The 21,647-nt window shown below is 45.6% G+C and overlaps 3 protein-coding genes across 4 annotated transcripts; all 3 read right to left on the bottom strand.

The window, feature by feature from the left end:
• Positions 1 to 296: 296 nt before the first annotated feature.
• On the bottom strand, positions 297 to 1,496 carry BIRC5 (baculoviral IAP repeat containing 5). Its single transcript, XM_042814319.1, has 4 exons — positions 1,365 to 1,496; positions 1,159 to 1,268; positions 953 to 1,070; positions 297 to 772 (listed from the first exon to the last, which is right to left on the bottom strand). The coding sequence occupies exons 1-4, from the start codon at positions 1,479 to 1,481 to the stop codon at positions 689 to 691; spliced, it is 429 nt and encodes a 142-aa protein (XP_042670253.1). The 5' UTR covers positions 1,482 to 1,496; the 3' UTR covers positions 297 to 688.
• A 1,396-nt stretch (positions 1,497 to 2,892) lies between these two features.
• Positions 2,893 to 20,125, bottom strand: KAT14 (lysine acetyltransferase 14). 2 transcript variants are annotated; one of them, XM_042821265.1, is made up of 10 exons: positions 19,613 to 20,125; positions 17,746 to 17,864; positions 15,751 to 15,872; positions 14,026 to 14,207; positions 13,129 to 13,548; positions 11,659 to 12,227; positions 10,994 to 11,130; positions 10,309 to 10,484; positions 7,328 to 7,518; positions 2,893 to 4,756 (listed from the first exon to the last, which is right to left on the bottom strand). In XM_042821265.1, the coding sequence occupies exons 1-10, from the start codon at positions 19,866 to 19,868 to the stop codon at positions 4,583 to 4,585; spliced, it is 2,346 nt and encodes a 781-aa protein (XP_042677199.1). In that variant the 5' UTR covers positions 19,869 to 20,125; the 3' UTR covers positions 2,893 to 4,582. The 2 variants fall into 2 exon arrangements, with proteins under 2 accessions (XP_042677199.1, XP_042677207.1); XM_042821273.1 differs by having other exon boundaries at positions 13,129 to 13,545.
• Positions 20,126 to 20,130: 5 nt separating this feature from the next.
• LOC122161705 (protein PET117 homolog, mitochondrial) lies at positions 20,131 to 21,446 on the bottom strand. Its single transcript, XM_042821285.1, has 2 exons — positions 21,339 to 21,446; positions 20,131 to 20,288 (listed from the first exon to the last, which is right to left on the bottom strand). Exons 1-2 carry the CDS (start codon positions 21,432 to 21,434, stop codon positions 20,139 to 20,141), a joined length of 246 nt encoding a protein of 81 aa, XP_042677219.1. The 5' UTR covers positions 21,435 to 21,446; the 3' UTR covers positions 20,131 to 20,138.
• Between the last annotated feature and the right edge of the window lie 201 nt (positions 21,447 to 21,647).

Here is a 21,647-nt window from a genome sequence, read left to right as displayed (position 1 = left end):
CACAAGGAGAATGACCAACCTTGTCTTACAAGGCACAGCAACATTTCAAGGCAACCTGGTGAATGCTCCTAAAGACAATCTGACACCTGAGCAACAGCCCTGCAAGCTGGGCTTCGATACCATTATTTTTCCATTGTGAGGTTAAAACTGCATTCAGTTTGCTGCATTGCCTTCCTCTTTTACTTATAAATGCTTCTACATGAGACAACGGCCAAGTCTAACAAAAACTTGTAAGGATACTAAGCACACTGTGGTTTGGTATTACTAGACATTATTAGCCACCACAATCATATGTCCCTAAAGGAGTTTCAATCCTTTTTATTTCTAAAAGTAACCATAAGTACCAGTAGCATTCAGTACAAAAATGGAAAGGTCTGCTAGCTCTCACAAGTTTTTGCAGCAGGGCTACCAGCACTTCTCAAATGGGAAGAACTGAATTTACAAAACAGAATTTAAAAAAAGAACAAATAAAAGCACCAGTAACGGAAGAATAAAAGAATCCCTGCTGAAAAAGACAAATCTATGCAATGCACCACATCCCAGGTACTTCTCAGACCGACTCAGATAAGTAAAGAAGAATTCAGCGCTGTTTTGCTACTCAGAGGTGTGGCCATTGCAGAAGTGGTCCCAGGAAACAGCTTTTCAGACAGCATGGCAGTGTCAAGGCACACACACCCGGCACAGGAGCCTAAGGGCCCACGTTCTCTATCGCGTGCCGCACGTCCTTGGCTACATCTTCGATATCAGTCTCCTTCTGAGAAATCGCTTTTTTCTGCAAATGAAAACAAAGCCTTATGCTGCCTTACTGCACGGGGCACCAGTCGGTACCAGGGCCCCATAAGGGCTGGAAGCAGGGCAGGGCAGGGCGGCAGCAGGGAGCCGGGCCCGGAAAGCAAACAGCTCTTCCAGCCTCGGCGGTAAGGGAAACAGCACGCTGCCGAGGGGTACGTACAATTACGTTTTTGGCCCGCTTTTTATCCAGCTTCAAGAACTCCTGCACTGTCAGCTTAGCGGGATCTTTCTGAAGAGCGGCAAAAGCGCAGCCCGCGGAGTGCTTTTTGTGTTCCTCCCTAAAAAAAAAAAACACAAAAACAACGCCCAACAAGTTCGTAACGGCGCCCGCTCCCTTCCCCGGCCCGGCCCCGCCCCCCCACTCACAGCGGGTCGTCGTCGGGCTCCCAGCCCTCCAGCTCCTTGAGGCAGAAGAAGCACTGCACCACGTCGGGGCTGTTCTCGCTAGGGCAATGCACGAAGCCCGCCGCCGCCATCTGCGGGCACAGCCAAGGCCGTCAGCGCCACCCGGACCCCGCCGCCCCCCCCCCATCCCCATCCCCATCCCTCCGTTTCCGCCCGGGAAGGCTCACCCGCTCGGGCGTGCAGGCGCAGCCCTCGGTGAAGGGCCAGTTGCGGAAGGTGGCGGCGCGGGTGGAGACGAGGTAGACCAGCCACTCCTCGGGCAGCGCTTCAGCGTAAGCCGCCATTTTTCAAACGGCGGCTGTTGGGCGCGCGGGGCAGGGCGGGAACGGAGCGGCGCGGGGGCTGCTGGGAGATGTAGTCCGCGTCGGGGCTGCAGCCACCTTGCCGGCGTGGCTTAGGGCAGAGCGAACCTTAACGCCCACCCAGCGCTGAGGAACGGGCAGGACAAGCTCATCTCTAGCAGCTCCCCGATTGCGAAGCATCAAAGCACACACAGGCGCTTGGAGAGGTCTGGGCTTCGCTGTGCTCAGCCTCCGCTCCCACGTAACAGCAATATGTCAAGAGGCACAAATGACATCTGGTGCTCAGCTTTCCTGCAGCTGCTTTACAGCTGCGTCAAAAGCTCCCTCATCCTGGTGCTCATCAAGCGAGGGCAGGCAGAGCTCTCTGGCAGCCCTGGTGTGTTTTCACAGGGCTGCCAGCCCGTATGTGAGCACACACCTGATCTCACGCAATGCCTGTTAAGAGTCTGGCCCCATCATCTCACCCTCAGAAGACTCATGCTGAAAGCAAGGGGTGAATTTCTGCTCAAATAGTGCCTCCTTAGCGTGCTGTGCTCACCCACACAGCCAGCAGAGAAGTAGATATCATCTGTAACTGACATCTTGAGCATCCAAGATATGCCCCACCTGCATTCTGAACAGGTACTGCCAGCTTCATCAGTGCCCTTCAGATCTGGTTTGCTGGGATCCCTTCACCAGTCACAAATGCCTTTTTAGATCATCGCCATTTGTTTTTGCCCAAACTATCAGCAACACAATCTTTAAGACAGCTGCACTTTCTTCTCACTAAAGCCATTAGGATCAACAGGAAAGGACTTGATAGGGAACAGTTCAAAGCCATTTGAGACTTTCACAGGCAACACTAAGGAACAGGGTACAGTTTCCCAGAGCACGTTAAAATAATACCAAGGGATCAAAACTAAAGGCTACAGAGTCCCACAGATGTGGAATGCAACAAATACAACAGGCAAGTGGCTGATTTTTCAAGAAATAGAGGCAAATAAGCATGAAACAAGTCATCTCCTCCTTCAAGCTGCAGAGCAATTTCTTGCTCCTCAGCCTGCAGAACAGCAATAGCTATCTCCAGCCCCTATAACCTTTACTGAGTCCATTCCAGAAGCTCCTCAAACTCTTAAAAGCCACCTTTGAGAATGTGGTGCAGAATTGTTCTTCTACAGATTATCTTTTATGCCTGATCTGGCCAGCAAGGATAGAGCCTGCTAGGTCCTGAATGCACGGCCTCTGAGTGGATGCCCAGCAGAGAAGTAGCTACAGGGGAATCCTGCCAGCGCTCCTGTGGAATTTTGCCTTAGAGGGATGCTTCTTGCTTCTCTATTTGCCATAATTTGGTTTGCCAAGTGCAGAAAGACAACAGAAAGTCAGCTTAGCAAACAGGATAACTACAGATAGGCTCTTTCAAGGGAAGGGCTTTACTTTAATTCCATTCAAAAAGACATTTTTTTCCTTTCCAAGTACAGCTAATTCCTAACACCAGTAACATGGAAAATTTTCACAGTCATCAAGCAGGCTGAAATGTGCATGGATGTTAGGTCACAGTTCTTGGATGGGTTCTTATTTCCTCCCACTAACACTGGTTTTGATTGGATGGAGATACACATCAGCTACACAAAAGCATACTACATGTCCACCTTCCTGCTGTTACCAACATGAAGAGGCCATTAAGGCAATACAATAGCCAAGTACCTAAAAGGTATACACAGTAGATTTAAAACATATATTTGTTGTGCAGCTCTCTGTGGGTCTTGATGCAAAAGGTACAAGGCAGAGAATATGATTCATACTTAAAACACACTGACAGCCTTCAGTCAGAAAGCAGAGAGAAGTGCCAACTTCCTGCTCTTCTGCAGTTTAAAAAAAAAAAAAAAAAAATCAGAGAGAAAGCTGCTGCTGAAGTGTATAAAAGGGCTGGTATACCCTGGTATCAGACTAACTGTTGTATTTTGTTTTTCCTTAAATTCTTGGCTATTATTTTTTATTCTTTGCTCTCCTCTTTACTACGAGCCATGAAAACAGAATCTAAACGCTTCAGTGAACTGGAACCAGCTCACCTCTGCTCTTTCTCTCCAAGCTACAAACAGGTTGGTTCTACAAACCAGAGCCTGAATTTCAAACCACTGACTTTTGCTCCTGCTTTCTTCTAGCCAGAGTGCTCCTCTACAGCAGGAGGAGGCAGATACTGGCTGGAGCCTGTGAGGCTGGCTCTGCGGTTAGAGGTGAGCCCAAAAGGCTGATCTTCAGTATCAAGAACCGGCAGATAAGCTGTAAGATCTCAAAGAGCTCATGTAGCAGCTGCTGTATTCTATCTCACCTAGCTACAAACCCACCTGACATCTTGTTCCTGAACTCAAAACACTGCGTGTTACAAGAACTTCACAATGAGCACAGAGTCAACAAGGGTGAAGAAGGCCACAGGGAAGGAGCAGAACAAAGACATCTCCTCTGGGTCTTCCACTTAGGATCACGCAAGTTCACACACACTTCATTATTCTAAAACACAGCCTCAGTATTGCTATTCTGGCCCATGCAGAGCTTTCCTAAAGTCTGAATCCAACTATGTCACTGATATTGGACTCCCCTTCATGGATTCAAGACGTGGCTCCTAACAGAGCAATCAAATCACAGAAACACTGTAGATGACTTAAGTTTAGATGTTCATTTTCCATAAACAAAACATAAACAAAAACCCTGTAACTTGGGATAGGTTTCAAAATTTGAAATCCATGGGGCTCCTCTGAAGTGACAAGTTCTGGTGTTTTTGTTTTTTGGGTTTTTTTTTCCTTCCCTTTTTCTCCAGTGGCAATCCCCAAAGTGTCAGGAAAACTGCATAAGAATCTCTGTCTTTCAGTGGCTTCAGCATGTTTCTGTTGGCATTTCTGGGCCTGTCCCTCAGAGAGTGTGAATCAATCCTCTTGGATTGCACTTGCAGCACACAACATAGCACTGTTGATCTTAGAAGTCCTATCGAAAAAGGCCAATGTGCGTTCCAGCTCTCCTGTGACAGCCAGCATCCTCTGCTGAAAGCCACGGTAATACCTTGCTCGACAGGCTGGGCTTTTCACAGATCCCACAGTGGCTCTGGTAGATCAGCGCCGCAGTCTGAGAAAGAATGCATGCTTGCACTCCTTACTGTCCAAGGGATAATATTTGTCATAAAAATCCAAAATGTATTCTTCAGTCTTAAATCCAAATTTTTGGTAGAGCAGCATGGCGGGGTTGCTTGCAGAGACGTGAAGGGTTACATCTTTGCCCATGCAGGTCTGGCAGGGGAGGAGAAAAAAAAAAAAAAAGGCATCACAGCAAGAGAATGAAAAGCCTCTGGGGAAATGCGGAGGTGAAGAGATTCATCAGCTTTGGTATTTAAGTTACTGAGAAAATGTGAGAAAAATCCTAGGCCTCAACACAGACATTATCACACATAACACCAGCTGAAACATGAAGGCAATACTGCTCTTCCTCAAAGCCTTTGTTTCTGGGAAACACGGACTCTGACAATGAAATCAAAGCTTTGGATTCTCATCTGTAAGCTTCCCATTGTCAATTTCTAAGTAATTGTTAATTAAAAATAACCTCAGTGTACTGCACTAATCTCAAATACTTAGTGACAACAGCCTGAAGAAAAGACAAAACACGCCAAAGGATCAAGTGCTGTCCTCCTCCCCATCAGCAAACAGGGCTGAACTCTCTGGGACTGTGCTATAACGCCAGTGCACCTCTGGGCTGTCACACTGGAATTCCTCCACATAACACCCAGCTCCTCTCCCATCCTGCAGGGCATGGCACGCATCTCCTGAGAAGGCAAGAGAATTCAGTTCTGACAGCAATTGGCATTGCTGAAGTTACCATAAAGATCCAAGGTCATACTGGGCACCTTTCTCTCTGATAATCTAATAATATCACAATGTTTCCTGCTTTCCTTTAGTGCTTTAATAGCATCCTATATATGTTGAACATGTGGTAACTTTAAGTAGTAACAGCACTTAAGGAATTCCACACAGCATATCATTCCAAGTGAAAAGCTCTCATCAGGATTTAAGGAAAAGGAAAAAAAAACAACAAACTGAAATACTCAGGAACCACCTTGGGGAAAAAGAGGCTGAGATCATCAAGAAGATATACTTTGGCACTCTGGGCCAGATGCATTAGAAGGTAATTTCTGAAAACAAGTCCATCATCAAAGCACTACTTGCTTCAAAGCATTTTTTGTTAGATTATGCTGTTCCCAATAAAGCATCCCCAAAATAAGCACATTGATCTTTACCTACAAAGAATGAAACACTACCCTCCATCCAAACAGTGCACAAAGGTGGCCTTAGCTACAGAGAACAGCCCCTGGTGTCAGCCCATGCTGTCTACCACTGACAAATGTGCAGCAATGCAAAAATAAATCTAACATGAGCCAAACACACAACAGTGATGTCTCATTGCTAGTGAGTCCAATCAGCCTCAGCCCTACTTGGCTCTCCTCAACACGATAAGCTTTTTTGCTAGTTCACCTGAAAGTAGAATCAGAATTAATTGGCTGTGATGGGTCCTAAAAACATTTGTGGTGATTTTGCACAGCTGACTTGCAAACACATCCCAGCCAGGAAAGAGTCCAGCTGCTGGATCCCTGCAAACCTCAGCTCACCTCCCATGCCTGTTCCCACTGGGAGCTGACATCTCACATCAGCTGTCTACAGTTCACAGCAATTTAGTTAAATGCTTTAAGGTGGAGATGTTCGGGAAAGGCAAGGGGTGAATTTAAAATAGATTGCCCTATGTGCTGACACAATCTAACAACCAGTGAGAGGTGGGCACTGCAGAAAGCTTTGTTGGTAGAATTACCCATGGGTGGCCAAGAAGAGCTACTCGCAGTAGAAACTGCTTTTCTGAGGTACAAATGACTGTTTCTACAGATCTGCTAGAACTCATTCTCTCTTTAACCAAATAAACATTAGTGAAAGCAGTTTCAATGGTGAGCTCTTGCTAGTGCAACTTATCTCAACTAAACCAAGTTAAGGAACACTTCACAACAGCAGCTCTGCCAAGAGAGCTCAGGGAGTGCTAAAACTGGGTCCTGAGGAAGTACAGCTGGGCTCTGATAAGGACATCTGTCTGTACCCTTACTCAAAATTACGCTGGCTTTCATGCAATTCAATTCAAGAAAGTAACGGAATTAAGGATACCTTAATAAGAGCATTCATTCAGTGGTTTCATGAAGCTTAACTACTTTAATTTTTAAGGAGTTGTCCTTAGTTAGCTCAGATTAATTTTCCCAAGTGTCCTTGTGCAACAAAGCCTGGTACAAGCTGGTCTGAACAAATATGAATGAGGTTGCAAACACTTATTCTTTATCTTCAACTCCGCTGGATTTTATCCAGCATATTAGAAGTGAAGGAGAATGACTAGGATCAGTTAAGTGATTTAACACAACTGCACTGGTCATGGAATAAGCTTCCAGGTGTAGATAAGAAAAAATGCCATATATACCAACTGCAATATTAGCACTATTTTCCCCTTCCGTTCCCAAATTTACAAGATTGCTGTTATGGGAACTACTGACCACTGGAATAAGCACACCTAATCCCAAAAGACCCCATCACCTCACTAATTCTGAGGACCTTAGCAACACAGTCTTCTAAGCACATTTCAGTTTCTGCTTTTCAAGCAACTTCTCCCCATAAATCTTCCTACATGACAATCTGTGCAGCTATATGAGCAAACAAAGGGCAAGGGGAAAGGGGGAACACAGCACTACCTACTCTTGAACATGTGCACACGTACATACCAGGAAGAAGGGAGAGCTGGTGCTTTAGCAAAGACATGGGATTCTTTTTTTTTCCTATTACCTGGATAAGATGATAAATCATGAAGGTTGCAATTCCAGCTCTTCTCCACTCAGGGTGAACAAACAGAAAAGAGATGTAAGCTTCATTGTATTTCACATCTGGCACCATAAAGCCAAAGGCAATGATAACTTTTTTGTAAAGGACAACAACACTGAAGTCTGGATACTGTAGGCATTCTGACAAATCAATTCCTACAAAAAAAGAAATAAACAGTTGAAAGCACTACAAACCAAATGGAAAGCAGGGCTACACTGTCACACTTGCATGTAAATTTACATTTTTAAGCCCAGTTACTTGATTTCTTCCTCTTATCCATTTCCAAGCCCTGTGACTGACAGATGTTTCAACCAAACACTTAAACAAGATGAGACTTTTGCCACTGGTAACAGTGGACGCAGCAGTTAGAATGCACAAGGGGGAAAAACCTGCTTACCTGTTCTGGAGAAATAAACTAAAGCCAAATTAGCTAAAGGTAAAACTCAAAATCAAAAAAGGAATGGTTTAAAAAATATTTTACAAATTAATAACAATCTCAGTACCCAATTAATCTTTCCTTGGTTTGTATCCTGAGCCGTATCAGCAGTCTGTTGGATCCAGTCCTAAACACGTATATGGATTAAGACACTTGCACATACGCAAATATTTTCTGGATCAGGTCCCAGCAAATCTGGGATCCCCTTTGCCTACGGCTCTTGGGGCCGCAGTAACATGGAAGGACAAGGGCTTACTTCACCCATCTGTGCCTGCCAGCACCAGGCAGACACACACCGTTACTACCGCAACCGGCAAATGCCAAAGGACTTGTCTGCAAGCAAAGGGGAGCAACACAGAGTGCACCAGCTGGCTTCTGTGTGGAGTTTGTAACCTTACCCAATCACATGGCTGGTGCAGCCTAAGAGCATCTAGACAGCATGCTAAGGCCAAGCATTTAGCTCACAGCACAGAGAAGTGCTCGGTAATTTGTCTGCGTAGACAGGCCCTACACGAGGTGCAGGATCACACTATTTCAGCCTCACATAGGCAATCTGAGATATTCCTGTAACGGGGTAACAAAACAGCAGAGTACGTTCTGCAGTAATGTTTATCACTCATAATGAGATGTGAGACTTCAGAAAGCACTAGGCTTAAAAAAGTGGGTGAATTATTTTCTTGCTCGAGAGTAAGACGGGTGGAGTAAGACGTAGGAGGAATTGATTGGCAATAGGGAGCAGCGTTAATTATCTCAAGGCTGCAATTGACTGTGAAGTGCCTCAGAGCATGTCTGTACAGGAACACCACACTGCCCTGAGTGCTCCGGTGGTGGAGCAGCAGTGCCGTACCCGCAGGAAGACGCTTAGCTCAGTACAGTTTACCACTCGTCTGCTCAGGAGATGTTTCCCATTGGGGCATGAAGGCACAAGATACCATGAGAGACAAGGAGGAATCTTGCTTCACTTCAGCTCATTTGAGGTAACTACCCCTCAGCTTTTTTCTGCCTTGAGATAAACAAGAAAAGTTTTGACAGGAAGGACTTAGAGATGTGTAAGAACTAAGGTCTGGACTCACCCCACCTGGGGAAGTGCCTATGACTTAAGAACTCAGTCGGTGAGACAGTGTCTCTACTAGAAGGCACTGAGTGCTCTGAAGTGCACTAAACACAGTTCAGTGACAGTGCACCTGATAGGTCAAGTTGACAGCTGGCCTTCATGATCTTGTAAAGTCTTTTCCAATCTAAATGATTCTGTTTCTCTGAACACCACTGCTATGACATCCCCACAGCCGTGCATCCCATCCCCAGCTAATCAGCAGCTGCACCAGCCCAGCATAAACTAAACCTCTGGTGCCCACACAGACACTGTGCTTTACATCTCCTGCTAAAATAGACCAAGCTGCAATAATATTATAGCCCCAACCTCAGAAAATTTACACCTTGGAAAAGATTTTGAATTTTAGAGACTGGGAGTGTCAGCTTTCTGATTTAATGATGCACAGTCCCTAGTAGGGTGGAACACACCCACGCTCCTTATGTTAAATAAGACAAGGTGAGTCCTGAAAAGCTTGATGAATGCACAACCCAACTTGGCCAGAACTTCAAATGCATTATCAAAAGAGGATAGACTATGACAAAAGGGTTCTGTCTCTGTCAGGATTGCAGTATCTTGTGAGCTCCCAACTTGGCATATCTTGCCTTTCACAAGCCATCTTCCCCTGGAATGTACAGTTTGAACAATAAGTAGCACAAAGAGCTCTGATCCTGACTGCAGCTTAGGAGCACAGCTGAACTACAAGCAACGTTGAATCATTATCTGCAAATCAAAATGTAAAGCAAACAGTTATTCGGAATAAAGGCGTGGACTGTTTACACTGGGCTTTTCCGAATTACTCTGCAGTGTTGACTTCTAATCAGAAGCTTCACTGCTGTTATTTCACAAGAGTTAGAGGCTACAGTCTAACTGTTGCCCCAACTCCACCCAATAAAGGGCAGCCGCTGCCCCAGGGATCTTACAATTAAAGAGATGATACATAAAAATCAATATTCAAACTCTCTCATACATTGCAAATATCAAGCCTTGAAGAAATAAAGAACACAACACTGAAACTTGTAGCAGTGTGATTCCTAGATTTCACTTCAATGAGCATTAGACCTATGGTATAAAATTGTTTACATTCAGCCCACTCCCAAAACTCCACAGCAAAAGGTTCAACTGGTTCCTTTATTTTAGTAACTGACTATTTCTACTGGCATCAATGATGTTACTCAAAATAACCTATTTCTTTAAGTGCTGTGCTAATTAGGGCCTAATTGCCCAGTTCTAAATGATCTCAAAAGACAAAGACACCAAACCCACGTCTCCATCTCAACCACATTCCTATGATGTCAGATAATGGTTTTTTAAGAACTGAGCCAGACACCAACTGAAGAAAAGTTTGGCCCCAGAATGCTTTCTTTTCTGAACAAAACCACTTCCTTCTTAGAAAACCAAGCATCGAAGGAATCTTACCAGGCCAGAAGAATTCGTGGCACATAGAGTTTATAGTAGGGATGTGATTAGGGCGAACGTAGCAGTAATCAATGGGTGCTTCTGGCTCAGCCTTCCAGCTGAGATCATTCCTGTGTGGATACGCCCAGATTTCTGCCAGCAGCTTCAGTTTGGGGGGCTTTGTCTCATAATCACGCCTGCCAATTAACATGAAAAGTAAACACAAAAGGCAAGTGAGGAACAATGCCACTGCAGTCCATAAAATATTTTCTGACATGCTCTACTTGGAACAGAAGAACAGTCTTCCATTCATGTGGGAAAACAGCATATTGCTCAGCAATAGCACTGTTGTGTCAGAGATCAGAACACTTCGAACACATTGAGGCAGACTTTATGGCTGCACCAAGGATATTATGGGTCTGACCCAAGAGCAGGCAAAACTTGCACCTAAGAACCATGGTTCCTCCTCTGCCCTGCTCCCTCTTCCCTTGGAGACTACCCTTTCTAATGCCAGTTTAATTATTCAGCTAAACAAAACTATCTTTCCAAAGTTACCACAGGATACTGAATTGTACAGCAGTGAGCAAGGATGGCTGCCCAGAAGAAAAGCACCCTCTCCCTCAAGAACACCTCTTGCTCAGAGGCCACAAAAGGTAGGCTGTTGTTTCCAAAGTGAAGAGCGAATTCAACCTCTGGCCACCTGTACCTGATGTACGGTTTCAGGACACGAGACGTGTAAGGACTGACAATGCTGTGGTCTGGAAGCAGGTCTTCTGACCCTACCAGTCGATACAGGAACTTTGTTGTCTGCTGTCGATATCCTTTCATGGCAGGCAGCACTGTCTGCACATACAAAAAAAATTCAGAACATTTCAGGAAAACTAGTCAATGACTTAACACAAGGGAATCATGATAACAGAAAGAAAAAGGGCCTCCCATTACAACAGGATGATCTGGCCCCCAGGATGACTGTCCCACCTCAGAGGAACTGCAATGCACTCACAGATTCAGCAGCCGTAGCTGAAGCTGCGCTTACTGCACAGCGAAGCACTCCAGGTAACCTCTTTCCTACATGGCATGAAAGAATAGTTGGGGACCACCATGGTTTATTGGGCAGGACTGGAGTACAAATACATAGAAATCTGTGGTACTTATACTGACAGACAGTTGTGCTGACTGAGCATTTCCTGAGGAAAAAAATTGGAGCTTGTGAAATGATCAGCGAGTACACAGCTCCAAGTCATAGTAAGCCTTGTTCACATACATCTTTCAACTTCAAAGGCCAGATATTCAAAAGGTGATGCTGCTGCTGGCAGCAAAAACTCTAAAACAACCAGAGTCAAAGGATCGCTTAGATTTAATGGCACTCACTTGGTATCTGTCCAAGATCCTGAAGTCTTGACTCGTAGTTCTGTAGGTCGCTTGCCCTACTGGGGACCTGGAAACACCTTCTTTGGCTCCATAAATCCCATCAACCAAGAGCAGTGCAGCATTCACGACCTGGTCCAAGTCAAAAAGTGGCAGCCCCCTTTCCCTCTTGGCTTGCCTGACTATCAGCTTGCGCCTCAGTCTCCGGGCCTCTGGGGTCATGCTCAGGGCATTGGGACAGGCTTCCAGTCTCTTCAGCAGCAGCTTCTCCTCATAGATGCTAACAGAGGTATGCTTGGGAGCTCTGGGTTTGGCATCCTTCTCCAGCTGTGGTTTCCTCTTGTCTCTTCCCCTCAACTGCAGAGGCGTGTTTGACTCTTCAGGATCTTCACTGTCACCTTCCATCCTTTCTGTTTTTTCTTCTTCACTCTCCACTTCTTGCTTGATCTGCTCAGCTGTCTTCACTTTTTTTCTACTTGCTATCATGGTCCCAGCACCAGCAGTCCCACTTGGGGGAGGCACATACTCTATTCCTGGGTCTATGACTCCATCTCCTTCCATCTCCTCATCATCTGCTCAAAACATCATAATAATCCAGGAAGAAAAACGTAAACACACAAATCCCATTGCAAAAGGGGCTCTTGAAGAACTTTTCTGCTAAGGAACAATACTGTGGGATACCCAACAGACTCAATTTTCTGTATACTTCTAGGCCTCCAGATTTGGGACAGAGAATGCATTAAGGAGTCCAATTTCGGGACACAGAATTGATCCTTCTAAGATACCTTGCAATTTGGCATCCAAAAACATCACACACACTGAGCTGTAAAGCTCAAATATTAAGTTGCTGAAAATTCCTGAACACAATCAAATGGTGAACTGAAGAGCTCTATCTTTAGCTAGCATACCCTGGAGAAGCTTTGTTTAAAGTGATGTAACAATTACAAGTCACAAACGAACAGCATTTGTTGCTCTGCAGAATGTGATTCAGTGAGTCATGAGGGAATCACCTGAAGTTGATTCAGGGGAGATTGAGGTTGGATATAAGGAAAAATTTCTTCTCCAAAAGAGTGGTCAAGCACTAGAACTGGCTGCCAAGGCAGGTGATGGAGTCACCGTCCTTAGAGGTGTTTGAGAAACATTTAGTGTTGTACTATGGGACATGATTTAGTGGGAAAATATTGGTGGTAGGTGGATGGTTGGACTAGATAATCTTGGAGGCCTTTTCCAAGCTTGGTGATTCTATGATTCTATGACTACCTTCCTTCCAACAATAAGTGATTTACTCTCTATCTTCCAGATTAGAATGAGGTCTGGCTCCCCAAGGAACTGCCAGCATTCGCTATGTATCACTAGTCTGCAACCATCTTAACTTTAAAAAATCCTGCAGCTTTGAGAGCTCCTTTTTTTAATGTCTCCTTCTTGACAACTATGTGCAGCTTATTATTAAGAGAAAAATACAGCAGCTCTTACCATGAAACAGGGCCTGTGGTGGCATGACATCAGGGATGAGATCTGCTTCTGAGAGAAGGCTAGGAGTAGCTGAATGTGAGGCTGGCGTGCCAGGAGCAGAGAAATCCAGAGATGGGGAAGGAGAAGGGCTTGTCAGAGGAGTGCGATCTGAAGAGCTCAAAGAAGAAAAGTCAATCACCTCTCCTTTCTCAAGGACAATATCGGGACGACGGCCTCGACTGGAGAATTTAACAGGAGTGGAGGAAGTGCTACGGTCCAGGAAGCCGGCTGCCTCCTTCTGGGCTCTCCGAATATCCTTGGCTTCCTGAGTGCGAGACCTCTTCTCCTTCAGCTCCATGGCCGATTCAACTGGATTGCGGCTCACCCGTTTCCTGAGACCTTCCACAGTAATGATGGGATCCAGAGGTGGCTTTGAAGCTGCTGAAGAAGTAGCTTGCTTATTCTAACATACACTTAGCTCCTGCAATCACTGTATACGTACTATATAGTGATAAGAACACACTGCCTTGAAACTTGAGAGGATCTATTTTCAAGATATACAAGAAATTTACTTCAAGGCATGTAGCAAAGTCTGTGCGTCATTAAAACCTCACTTAAACCCTGTTCTTGCTCCTCTACATTGAAGGGAATTTGCATTTAGTGTGAACAAAATGAAAACAAAATAAAACACTCCCTAGGGTAAAGAAGAACAGAAGAATCACAGATTTCAGTTGCAAAGAAAAAAAACACCACCAAAAAAGCCCACGCAGATCTCAAAAGCCTTTAAATGAGTTAGCACACTGCAAAAGGGAAACAAAATATAAAAGGCTTTTCTTTTAAGCAAACTTTTGTCATGTTTTCCAGCTCTATCAGCTCTGGCCCAGCTAGGAATCTATATCCCATCTGGGAAACAGTTACCTTTCGCCTTTAGTGTAGATGCAGACAGCTTTTCCCCTTCAGGTTTCATTGTTGGGGGTTTATTATGAACCAGTTTCCACCACCCTGGTTCTCCAAATTCCTGGGCTCCTGAGCGGAAATACAAGGGGCTCCCCACAGAGAGACAGCCAGCAACTGTGCTCCACCATGTCGAGGTCTTTTTCCTACAGTGGGAGATATGGAAACAAGCGTTAGGTCCCTACTCACCAGCTGTGCCTTCACCCCTAAGCCTCCCCACTGCTCAGAGATGGTAAGGGCAGAGGGCTTCAGGCGCTGACTGACACAGCGGGATTATGTACTCCCTCAATTCCAGTCCTCCAGCAGAGAAAGGATTAAAGAATTTCTTCTCAGAAAAAGGACAACCCACAATCAACAGGCTCTGACAAAGTGCTGCATACCTACGTTCCATAAACGCCAGACAAATTGAGCACAGCGAGATGTTATTTTTCTTCTTGGGACAGTGAGTTGCGATACACGTATCTGATGGAGGACAGGCTAATTCTGCCACTAGAACCCCTGCAGTGCCCTTTAAACCTGGGAGATTAACATCAAATGTCCCAGTTCAGAGTCTGGAGCGAATAGATCTGGCAAGCACGAACACCACAGCGGTTCCTGAACTGTTACACATATGGTTTAGCTGTCCCTGCTCCACCAGAGGCTAATCCAGGCAAAGAAGGGAACCAACAGACTCAAGCCAGTACTCATTTCATCTGAAATCAATCGGAGCAGGACTACCTCGCCCATAAGGCAGGTCTCAGGAGGCAGCAGCAAACACTGAGAGGCAAGGCTCCCTGAGAGAGGGACAACTGGCCATCAGCTGCCCTCCTGCCAGGGTCCCGTTGGTTTCCAGAGGGGACTAACATTGCTGGGTACAGAGCAAGGAGGTACAGGCTGCAATGAAAGCAAACAACAAATCTGGATAGGGAGACAGGCCAGATCTCACAACAGAGAAATCCTTGAAGCCAGGAGGAAGTCTGTGAAACCAATAAATACACAACTTCATAGGCTTGCTCACTTCCTTTCCTGCCTCCATAGCACATGCATTAACAGTGACATTTGATTTTGACACTGGCAGTATGCTTAGAAAACAACACAACATTCACTTATGCAAGGCACAAGACACTGTCACAAGTTACCATTTATGAGAAGGGTTCTCATTCTAACAGCTTCCTCCTCAGTACACACCGAGTGAGAAAGAATTTACTGTACTGTGCAACACCTATTAAGAGCTATTTTATTAAGATCCAAAACAAACTAGAAGACAAAGCCCAGCTTCCCTTTGTCGTGAACTTGATCATACAAACTTTGGAGCTGAGGAACAAAGTACTTTGCTGAAGCTCTTTCTTTCAAGTCCAGACAGATGACATCAGGATTAGCCCATCCGCTGTGAAAATTTAGTCAGACTGAAAAGCTTTGTGGGTTCATACAGTATTTAAATGAAGAAATAACTCCAAAACATATACAGCTACATGGCTACATTTTTTATTTTGCTTTTTTTCCCCTTCACATTGAGAAATGCTTATTTTTTCCTCAAGATTGCCCCTCATGCCTATATTCAGGTTCTTAGCATTAAATACTTCAATTTTCTGGCTAGCTAGACTCAAGAGACATCCCTAACTAACCAGGGCTCACGTTGCCCACCTGTATACCAGCTTTTAATTCATTCAGCTCACCAACCAAAGCTTCCAGGACACAGCGTGTCTTTACCTGTTTCCTAATAAGAAAGTCCAGTGTTTCTCAATAAAAGCACAAATATCTTCTTTCCATCTGAAGTACCCCTGACGGCCAGTTCCTTCCAGAGACAAATTGTACATTGCCAGCATGACAACCTGGAACAGAAAGCAGTGGAAACCAGTGCACCTTTTCTGCTTCTCCTGGTGAGCTGCCACCCAACTGTGTGACACTATGCACACAAATCTTTGCAGCCTCATAGATATCTTATTTTGCAACATCTCTTAGGCAATTTCAGCAGTCTTTCTTTCATGCTGCCTTTTCTCATCTCTCTATTGTTAGATGAAAATTTTTCTGTCTTCCCCCCCCCCCCCCCCAGAGATTTCACCACCCTAGGGGAATAAAAGCTGCTTAATTACACAGGTTTATGAAGAAACACAAACTTCTGCAGTGGGATAAATCAGTCATACGGCAACTGGGATCTGAATGCAGTGTGCAAGTATGAAGAGTCTTTTTCAAAAGACAAAAAGAATTGTGACAAGCAATCCCACTACCTTATTCATCAGAAACATAGCAATCAGAGTGTTCCCAGATATTCACTGTTGCATATTAAATTGAACACAGGCTAAACTATGTAAACCTGCTGCCACTAAATCAAATACTAGATCAGGTTGCCCAGGCCCCACCCACAAGGACAGGGCATCCACATCATCTCTGGGCAGTCTGCTCCAGCACCCCACCAAACTCTCAGGAAAAAACCTCCCCCTGACATCTAATCTAAACCTCCCCTCCTTCAGTTTAAAACCACTCCCCCTTTTCCTATCACTATCTACCCATGTAAAGTTGATTTCCAACACATTCATCAACTCCCTTCAAATGCTAGAAGGCCACAATGAGGTCTCTTCTCCGCTTTCTCTTCTCCAAATTGAACGAGTTCAGTTCCTTCACCCAGTCTCCATAGGAAAGGTGCTCCAGCTCTCTGAGCATCTTCGTGGCCCTCCTCTGGAGAGGAGAAGGCTCCAAAAGCTGTACTTCTTTCCCATGTTGGGGCCACAGAACTCCAGATGGGGCCTCACAAGGCCACAATAGATGGGGACAGTCGCCTCCCTGTCCCTGCCTAGGGAGACTTTCCTCTTCACCAGTTCTGATTCCATCTCTCCCTCTGACATGCCACCCTCCTTCCATTCTGCTGAAGAGGGCAGAGCATAATGCTGCTGACTTTGCTCTCTGGTGCACAGTTGGCAACACTGACTTTTTCACCCTGCAGCCCTACACAGGACGCCAGCAGAAAGCACTGCAGAACTTACACCTGATGTTTGAAATGATCTATTATGAGACAGCACACGACTTCTGTCACAAAGAGCAGAAAGATGTCTTGTATACACCTCCCAGTGCTCAGCATTTGGAATCACTTAATGCTGGGCAGTAGCTACCACTTGATCAAATCCATTTATGCAAAAGCAACTGGCACTTCCTGCGTGCCCCTCAAAGTAAATCTGCACTCTACTGGGAGCAAGACATGCATCACCCTATCCACACAGTGGTTGCTGTCTAATGCAGAATATTTTGACTGCTCAGGTGTGTAAGTGACTGAACTTGCAGAATCCAGCAAGAACTGTTAGTAAGCAAGCAGCCAAGTTAGAGCTTTGCATTCAGGGAACTGGCAAGCTTTCTGTTTGTGTGCTGCCACCTCACTAGTTTTATATTTGCTTGTATATATAAAAAACTGTTCATGCCTAGAAGCCAAGTTGCATTTTGCTTTTCCAAATTCGCCTGAAGCCATGAAATTCACGTGCAACATGAGTGAGGAGGGAAAAAGAGGAGGAATGTGGTTTGTGTGATTATCTTGCAACTTACTTGCCAAATACTCAAATTCTAATCTGCAGGCAATCCTCTACTAATTAATTTCTGCAGTTCACTCATATGTTTGTCATCTGTACCCAATCCTCCTTTTCTAGGTAATACAAACATAACAAACAACAATTCTCTGAAGTGCTGTGGTCGTTCTCCTGGCACAGACATTGTACTTACTTGTTGCCAAGTTAATCTCAGCCGCTCAAATTGTTCTTTTCCATCTTCTGAGCAATCTGAGCAAGTAAATCTGAAAAAGTTATCTCCTTTGAGATAGCTGAGCTGTTCTCTCAGTTGACCTAAAAATCAATAGGCAAAAGATCACACTTTCAGTCCTTCCATACAAAGAAAAGCTGCAAAAAAGATCTGGATTCCCTACAACATCAGGCAGAAAAACACTTTTGCCTTTTCCTAGAGTCCAAAGACCCAAGCAGTACCCAACAAGTGCTGGCACAAGCTGTAATGTAAGGTATGGGTTCATTTTACAGTTACAGCAGCCAGCAGTGACTATCAAAAAAGCACAGGCGTTAGAAAGTCTCGTTCTACTTCACAGCTGAACACAGCCAAAGGACTTCCTCCACATTTTTCATTAGTTTTTGCTTCCCAAGAATAATCTATATATTGCAATAAATAGCCATTTTCCCCATTCTAGTTGATAACAAATAACAAAAAAACAGCTGATCTGCTAACCCTGCAAGAAGTTTGAATAAATGTCATCTACTGGGGTAGAGACAAATACAAAGTAGCACGCATTAAAAGCTAAATGTTCTAATTCTGCTTCAACAGCAAACAATGGACAAAAAAAAAAAATCAGGATCCCTAAACGCAACAGAGATGAAAGAAAGCAAAATCAGAAGAGAGGGAAACAGAGGATTATGGCATTTCTGAAATACACAGGAAAGGTCTGCCTCTAAAAGCGTTCCATCTCTTTCATTACTGCTCTTGGGATTTGTTCCACAGCAACAAGAGGAACATCTATCTTTGTAAAACAGAGCAAACTGAGTGTTAGATTGAGTGCCCTGACATCTCATGCTACCTTTAACTCTATTCCTTTTTATTATTATTATTAATACATTTCAAGCTAGTATGTCCCACTGTCTGCACAGCATCATTTTAACAGTACTATGCTGGCTCCACCACATTACTAGCAATGCTTACACCATGCCTTGAGGGATTTCTACACTAGACTCGTGGCAAGTTCTAGGATATTAATAAGGGCAGTTCTGATACAGCTGTGAAATAGGTGTCACAATGAAGAGTTCCATAATGCTAAACACAGAAATAATAAAAACACAACAACTAGATAACAAAACAGCAACAAAAAACAGTGCTTAGCAATACCTAGGTTTTGGATCTAATAATAGAACCAACTGCTTAGAATTCCTAATGTAAAGCCTGCTATTTTGGTAGCAGCATACACCTTATGTCAAGCAGCAACAGCAAAGGGATCTGCTTATTTAGCTTGCTCCAAGCACCCCCCAAAGCTAGACACACTTCTGCAAAAGCTAAATTGAATTCACGTTATGAGAAAATCATTAATGCTGAGATTTATCCATATGCTGCACATATGCAGCAAGCTAACTAGGGAAGAAAACAATAAAAAAGAGAAGTAGCTCCACATCCAAGAGGTTCCTCCACAGACCTTTGCAGAAAGAGTTCTTTATTTGAGAGGAGTGAGAGGACAACTCACTTGGCCAAAGTCCCTTGGCATGCCAGTGACAGGCCTCAGGACAGCACGTGCATTTCTGATGTCCTATCCTTGTTTGGCAGTAATTAGAGCAGACAGCCCCCCCTCTTGCAGGGAACACCAGCTAACAACACCCACACAGCTCATGGGTTGAGGTGCCCAACACACAGAACAAGCAGCATGAGGCAGCTGAGCTCTGTGCTACACCTAGACAGCACTTTCACCCCACCCCCGTGACATAGCTAACCGAAAGTCACACAGAGCAAACAGGACAGCACAGACACCTTGTAAATCACAACCCTGGTGATGCCAATTGCACGTGGGAAAGGCTACAAGAAACAACAAAGCCAGCCCTCTTACTTGCTGGAATCCACTTCTGGCACTTCTCGCAGTAGTAGGACATCTCCTCCATCCAGGACGCATCACCTTCATCACTGTTCAGTGAGTCTCCACTCTGGTCATGGGATAAATCCACCGAGGCCTGGTCCTCAGACTCTACAATCAGGAGGGTTTCCCCTTCCACCTCACCCTCCTCCAAGCCCTCCGAAGTCGAAGTCCTCGTGGCTTCATCGTCATGGCGGCTCAGCAGCCCGCTCATGTGGACGTTATTAGCCATCCTTCATGGCCTACAGCAGGATGGGGTTTGCATGAGCCCGTCCTCCCCGCATTCACAAGTCCATCCACACTGGATGCGCCAAGTCTCCACAAGTACTGGTGATGGAAGAAATATTTTGTGTGTGCCCTATGGCTTTTGGTACAGGAATACAACGTGTCTGAAAGAAACAGTCTTCCACAGCTGATCTTTGTTTACTGAAATACTTGAAAGTACTTAGAATGCAATCATCACAAGTGCCTTGAATCAAACCTCTGACAAGTCAGGTCCCACCTAGGACTGCTGGGATCCCTTTTCCATTAGCATCTTCTCTCTTTCTTCTGTAAGCTGCTTTGTCAAAGCAATCTGCTCTTCCAGCAGGCGAATGTTTTCCCTTTTCTGATTTTGTCGCTCCAGATCTCTGAGGACACCACTGTGCAGCCTCTGAAAGCACAAGGGACAGGGTTTATCACAGCCTGTTCAATCGTGAACTTGACCAACCCTACCTGGGCTCCAGTCCATCTTGCAGGACTGCTCACCGTGCCATACTGCCTCTGCAAACCTCCTACAGCCATAACGCTCTGTGGTGCACTGGTAGCTCCCACACCGCGCAGGATAGACACAAACTGTAACAGTCGGGTATCTCTGCCCAAAGCCTCTACCCAAAGCCAAGCAATTTCTCCAAAAGTGCTATTCTGCTTGGAGAGAATTTGGTGGCAAAATAAATTTAAGGAAAAACCGCCATTTTATCTTGATTTGCTTATGTCTCACTCTTTATTTTTTTAAATTATTATTTAAAAAAAAATAAAGCTAGTAAACTCTCACTGTAAGGCTGGCTGAAGATCCACAGCCTGCTTACGCCAAGCTCTTGAAACAGCAGGGCACTTCATTTGCAGGCTGTACTCTTATCCAGAACATTTGTTATACATGAGACACACGGCACTGATGAGCAGTTTGCACACTGACAGCTAAGTCACCAAGCAGATGTAAACAGCCTTAAGAAGATTGCAGTTACTCTTTTGTTTCCTACTTAAGCTTTTCTGTCTCTGCTACCCATAATCTCAGAACGGTTTGTGTTGAAAGGGACCTTTAAGACCACCTCGTTCCAACCCCTGCTATGGGCAGGGACATCTCTCCCTAAACCAGGCTGCTCACAGCCCCATCAGCCTGGCCTGGAATGCCTGCAGGGAGGGGCATCCGGAGCCTCTGGGCAACCTGTGCCGGTACCTGGGAAGGCACCCGGCAGGTTTTTGCCGGGCACCTCTGGAAGCCGTGAGTGAGAAGTGCATTTTGGGAGAGAGAAGCTCACAGCAGCGGCCTCATCAGGTGCCCCAACCAAAGGCACCTGCCATCGGTTAGCAAACGAAGCAACAACTACAGCACACAGAAGGCGCAAAGGGCTGCGAGCCCCATCCTGACAGCGGTAGAAATACGCGAACGGACGAGAGGGCATCACACCGCTCCGGGCCGGCCGGCCTCCCCGCTCCCGCTCACCTCACGCTCCCGCCGCTGCTGGACGTGCACGGCCGCGATGGTGGTGGCGGAGAGGAGCGCGGTGACGACCAGCACCGCTCGAGAGCTCCTCGACATCGCCGGGCACGCGCACGGCCAACAGCCGTTAGCAGCGCCCGCCACAACCGCCTGCCCGCCGCGGGGGAAAGGCGGGACCGGGAGAAGGGGGGGGGGTGAAACGAGCCCGCCCTGCCGAGCGCCGAGCGCGTCGAACCGCCGCCGCCAGCCCTGAGTAGCGGAGGGCCGAGAAGGTCAATGGCATCCTTGCTTGTATCGGCAACAGTACAGCCA

Source organism: Centrocercus urophasianus, unplaced genomic scaffold, assembly GCF_019232065.1.
Source record: "Centrocercus urophasianus isolate 14NV4802_14NV808 unplaced genomic scaffold, USGS_Curo_1.0 seq_10, whole genome shotgun sequence".
In the NCBI taxonomy this organism is placed as follows: domain Eukaryota; kingdom Metazoa; phylum Chordata; class Aves; order Galliformes; family Phasianidae; genus Centrocercus; species Centrocercus urophasianus.
This window is presented reverse-complemented; position numbering and strand designations above follow the sequence as displayed.